At 40.9% G+C, this 6,000-nt stretch overlaps 1 protein-coding gene across 1 annotated transcript in view; it reads right to left on the reverse strand.

Annotated features, from left to right (window-relative positions):
• Window positions 1–5,699, reverse strand: part of cacna2d1a (calcium channel, voltage-dependent, alpha 2/delta subunit 1a) — a 41,210-nt gene extending 35,511 nt beyond the window's left edge. The window contains exons 1-2 of the mRNA XM_085901738.1: window positions 5,578–5,699; window positions 5,408–5,498 (exon numbers count right to left, since the gene is read on the reverse strand). Of these exons, the coding sequence (XP_085757864.1) occupies window positions 5,408–5,498; window positions 5,578–5,677 (191 nt within the window). The 5' untranslated portion in view covers window positions 5,678–5,699. The remainder of the gene's footprint in view (window positions 1–5,407; window positions 5,499–5,577) is intronic.
• Between the last annotated feature and the right edge of the window lie 301 nt (window positions 5,700–6,000).

Here is a 6,000-nt window from a genome sequence, read left to right on the forward strand (position 1 = left end):
TATCAAAGTTGATCGAAGCATTTTCCAAGGTTCACCCATAGAATACAGGACTCACCTGGTTCCACCACCATGACCTCAGCAGCCCGATTTATGGACAGTGGGTCAGTAGCGATTGACCCAAATCGTAAACATTGTTCCCCCACCCCCCACCCCACCACTGAATGGACACGGTATTGATCTTTCAAAAGCTAGATGCCACATCACTGTGCGCCATCTTGATTCTAAGCTCACAAAAAGCATCTAATGGCTCAATATCTTATCTAGGGATTTCCACTCCAACAACCTCATACTCAGAGTCCAGTGCTTTTGATGTCATGGAGCCAGTAAACTATTTTTATGTTCCCGGCAGGTCCTGTGGGGGACGGTCTGAAACCTGAAATTCTCGTATGATGGTCCTAATTGAGACGCTTCATCAGTTGTTGGAGAGTGATGGGGATGAAAGTAGCAGAGTCACTTAGGGAATTGCTAAAAAGAGCTCAGACTACAAGGCATCCAATTTGGGGGAGACAAAAACACACGATGGGAGGGTATTTGTTTTCTGCCAATGTGACCTTTTCATTTAAAAAGAGTCCATATAATTAAAGCCAATTTTAGCAAGATAAAACCCAAAAAGTTGCCATAAAAAGCTGCCATGTATCACCATGGGATAAGCGACGACATCTATCTTTTGTATTAAGGTCAATAACACCGTAATTGCCGCCTTTGTAAACGTCTCACAGCCTTGTTATCTTCCCAGATGGAAAACAAACGACGTTCTTCCGACAAATCAGCCGAAGCGGAGGAGCCAAGCCTAAGCTAAAACCAGACGGTTCCTATCATTTAAGGATCAAAAGGGTGTGTGGGCGGCTGTCTGGGGGAGAAGGTACAGTGACCAACTTACCTTCAAATATCAAGGCATTAGGTCACCTGGGTCAGCGCAAACCCAATAGATTCAGGATAATACATGCCGTACAAAATGTCCCCGGTTGTGAACCTTAAAGGCCAGACTAAAGGCTAGTATCCACAGCAAGCACCCTGCTTATTTTGGATTGGGATACAAGGTGTTTAACTCTTTTACTGCCATTGACGGCTATAGACGTCAAACATCCATTTTAACCGGGTTGGCAGTGAATGAGCTCTGTCAAATGTGAAAAGTGCCTCTGTTTTATCATCTTTTCAGACCTGCAGCCATTTTTGGCTTCACTCCGCAACATACACAAAAACACACCATTCCTGCCCATGAGCATAATTATAGAACCCACCGGCACAGTCCATCCTCCTCCCCCCCCCCCCCTTGGCCAAAATGTCCAATTAACGCCACACCTACACGTTAGTGCAGTGGTGTGTACTTGTCCCCTGATGTTCGAGCACTGGTATTAAACGCTACGAACGCTCCATTAAGGGAAACTCTCGCCAAAGCCATCACACACCGTCAAGAGCGCCACTTTTCTGTTGCACACCCCACGAGCACCTCAGAGAAATTTTAAGCACTTAACGCCTCGAGTGCCTGACGAGATGCCTTAATGGGATGCGCTTGAGCAGATATGAGGTGATAATAGCCTTTATTTACTTAAAGGATCTTTTATGAGGAAGCGACATGAAACGCCTGAAGACATTTTCAGGCACAAACAGTGGGCATGCTGTTTAAGTAAAATTTTGAAAGACAATGTCATTTTGTTTTTTAAATTTTTCGCAAAGAATGAGTAATGCTCGAAAGCAGCTGTTAAGAAAAACTATAAGCTATTTTGTTTTGAAGTGTGACTAGTGCATATACAATAGTAACTAATGTTAATTAAAATGTGACTTAGTTTTTAATGTTTAATGAGAGAAAATAAAAACAGGTAGTAGCACTTAAAAGGTAAAGCTAGCTTTATTTACCCATTTTAAATGTTTTAATATGATACAGTGCCTTATATAAACTCATTTTAAAGTTAGCTGATAGTTTCTCTTGATAAAATCTTACCACAATTATTATTTAAAACATGAATTGATGAATATCAAATATATGTAAAGATTGCCCAAAGTGGTAGTAGCAATAAAGTCAGATGAGCTAAGTGTAATTACTGTTTTCAAGCGTGACGATCAACCACTTTGTAGAAATCTTAAGTGTTACTAAAACAGCATTTAAAGGTTTAATCATCAATAGCAAAAATAGGTGCTCCAAAAGCTGAACTCAACAAACAGTGAGGCAAGTTATGTGTTTTATTATTTTTAAATGGGATGACCACAATCACTGTATGTTTTTAGATTTAAATGACAGTGTTAAGTGTTACTAAATCAATTTTTTTTTTCTAACAGTAAATTTCATGACAAAACCAAACGGAACAGCTTCCTGGATCATGTACTGTATGACATCAAAGCATCCCACTGTACTACGACGACATAATCACAACTAGAAACCTCGTGGTGCTTTACATACGGGAATACAGATGTGCTTCCTGCCATACAAACAGCTGTTAGCCATTCCCCAAGTTACCTTGGTAACGGAGCAGTGGAAAAATTCCCAGTGTACAGCAAGGGGACGTGAGGTACGCGCGTGGCTTGCTTCCCATAAAAATCTGCCATGAGAAACTTTCTCGGCATATGACATCCAGCCACCCCTGCAAGGCCGGGATCTCGCTGACGCCCTCCTTCCTCAAAGACTGGCGCTCTTCTAAATAAATCCCACCAGATTGAGACGGGGGGGCAGAGGGGATTTAAGTGGGGGTGTGAGAAAGTCCATGAATGACTTTCAGTTGCATTTCTTTCCCTACGACAAGTCGAATGAAGCTTGTAATGGACACACCAAAAAAAAAAACAATAGAGTAACTGCTTGGGATCATCTTATGGTCGACTTTGTGTCGCCGTGTTCATCGTGCGACTCCACCCCTGTGCAATGTTGTTGTGTTCATATAAAGTGCCTCCTCACATTAAATTGGAGATTGCCAAAGACAAGACAGCGAGCAGAGAGGCATGGGCTCTTTAGCTAAGCATGAAATCGAGTTAGCCTTAAAAAAAAAAAAAGAAAAGTGTGGGGTGAGTGGGAGAAAGGGCAGAGAGATCTGATTTGGAGCACGGATCAATACACGACAGTGTGCACGACACAGAGATAGGCGACTGTCTCGTCTTCTGTCATGTGTCCTCATTTCCCGGCCCACTGTGTGAATGATCTGTGGCACTGGGACTTTTCAGAGTGGATGAAGTTAACACATCTGCCTCCAGGCAATAGAAGAAAACGGATGACAGAAGATGGACAGGAAACCGGGATGATGCACTGTGCCGAACACAACACACGTCAACAAGATCCCACAGAGGAGATGTTGCCTTTTTGTGCGTGATACGTGACAGGTGTAAACACCTACTTCACAAACAAGATTACTATTTAAAAAAAAGTCATCTCCCGATTAATTAATAACAAATGATTGTGCGTTATTTAACAAAATATTATGAGCAGATACTATTTTTGTTCATTCAGGGTCCCCACTGTAGCATCTGTGACTTTGAATGTGTACGGCTTTTATAGGCGGGGCCTAGTCTGGTGATTGACAAGGGTGTCAGTGAATGAGATTGATAGAGTTGGTTGGCTCTTAACTGGCAAAACCTGCTTATTATGTGTTTGCTTTCCGATCATTTTGGTCAACTAAGTGATATTAGGGTAGGCTATATTATGCTAGCTCATGTTGGCAGAAATTTAGCTTCAGGGTTTCTTTGTAATCAAATTATGCATTATGGTTTGATTCATTGGTGCAGCTCTAGACATATTACAAAAAAAACACACAAAAATCTCATAAAAGTCAAAAGAAGACCTGCATCAAAAATACACTTTATATCCAAATAGACTTCCTTTAAAATGTATCAATTACTTTCTTGAACCTGGCTTACATGTTTTGCCAAGCTGCAACCAAAAAATGTAAATATCAGAGTTATAAATAATAATATTAATAACACAAGCTCACTATGGTGAGTGCGCACCTTGCACGACTGAGCCACGGATCAATCCACTTAGCGAAATATACTCTGCAAGTCTGACATCATCGTGCTCGGACCATTAGGCTGAGTGCCACGGTGGCTCACCACCACTAGCGATGAGGAAAAGGGCGGGACGGGACGAAGAAGAAGAACAAGGGCGGTGATGGCTTGGAATCATCCGGAACATATTTTTTTCTAAACCTGTTGATTGAAATTTATCAGTTCCATGATCAATCACTGCAACAAGACACGCTCAGATAAGTTTGATAAGTGAGTGAATTTTGTTTATATTCCACTTGCTGTGGTGGAGTCGTATCTCAATAGTTTTGTCCACAAATTTCCTGTTGTTTGTGCTGTGGTAAAAGACACACCTGCACACTCATATTTAGGTTTGTGGGTCAAAATACACAAAACTGAAGATACATTGACACTCATACACAGCCATAGACACAGCAGGGGCGGAGCTATGTGGTAGCCAGGAATGAGTCATGTCCACTCTCGGGTACTCATTGGCCACCCTTGATCTAACATTTTGACACCTGTCACTTTCCTGTTATTTTTCACAAGGATGCAGTATTCTTAGATCCCTATACACTCTAACACAAATTATAATAACTATATTTGAAGAATAAAAATTACAATTGATTTGAATGCTCACTTAAAGAAGTCAGTCATGGTTTCATTCAATAAAAATACATATCTTGGTCAAGACATTTGTAACATTCGAACAGAACAAAGTAAAAAGCAACATTTAGAATTAGGAAATAAAAGATTTAGTCATGATCCTTTTTAGATATTATTCGAACGAATGGGCCATCAATCGTAGTCTATCACCATTAGCTAATAATCCATGCATGAGGGTCTGGCATTGTGTGGTAATTTAAGATCAGCAAATTGTTGCTTTTTAATGAGACTTGATCCTGCTTGTATTATGACTGTGTTGAGAAAAGTTCTGGATGTGTGTGAATTTTACTTCACCTTGACTGTGGATGGTTTGATTAACAAAGTTACAGAGAGGGGTCAGGTGAATGCTGAAGTTTACATCTATGCATGCATGCATGTTGGTGGCCAACCCTCAGATTTTTTTTGACACCCTGGCCACCCCATTAAAAAAATTCTGGCTACGCCCCTGACACAGTGCCTTTCTGTCTGTCAGTTTGTTTATGGGTCTAAAAGAAAAACACAGAGGTACACTTATTTTGTTTTTTGTTTTGTTTTTTAAGTAATAATACAGTGTTTATATGTTTGTGGGTCCAAATTAACACACGCATCACCAGAATATTACATGTAGACAAAGTTGTCACACATCAATATAGCCATTCATAATCACCCCTGTGCAGAAAATAGCGCCCCCCCCCCCCCCCCTCGCAAAAAAAAATCTGATTTCACAAGTTGGGTGTTCTCCCACCACGATGACATGTATTGCCTCCTTCCAGTGAGAATTTCCAGACAAAAACCAACATCTCACTTTAGTACTCACATGTGCTCGTTGGGGAACTGACCAGTAGACACGCAGGACACGCTGGAGAGTAGCAAAAGTACGCACAGGCAGTAATCCATCGTGGGGAACGCTGAAAACAAAACAAAAACAAGAAGGGGAAATAAAAAAATGAAAGCAGCGCCACAAATCCACGTCGTCGCGTGTCCTGCCTGTGCTGCACTCGCCCGTCAATCGTGTGCTCACACAAACGCGAGACAAATCTCTCCACACAGCCCGCCCTCCACTCCCGCAGTTGATGCTCGTGGGCATTTCCCCCTTTCTTTTTTTAGTGTTACACTGTAAGAAATACGGGACTGTGGGCGGGGACACATGTTGCATTAATAGTCACTTTTAAAAATTACAACACCCCCAAAAATAAAAACATTTCAACTATAAAAGTAGAATCAACTTTTGACTTTTGAGCATCAGTCATATTTTGGTTACGGGAAGTAAAATTACTAGAAGCTAAACTAAGCTAAGCTAAACAAAGCTAAGCTAAATACCATAGTATATTATGAAAACACCAAAACAGCTTTTTAAATCATTTTAACCCTTTAAATCTGTAAAAGTATGTGTATAATATCTTCATAAGC

Source organism: Syngnathus leptorhynchus, chromosome 21 (genome assembly GCF_054491065.1).
Source record: "Syngnathus leptorhynchus isolate UIUO chromosome 21, UIUO_Slep, whole genome shotgun sequence".
Taxonomy (NCBI): Eukaryota; Metazoa; Chordata; class Actinopteri; order Syngnathiformes; family Syngnathidae; genus Syngnathus; species Syngnathus leptorhynchus.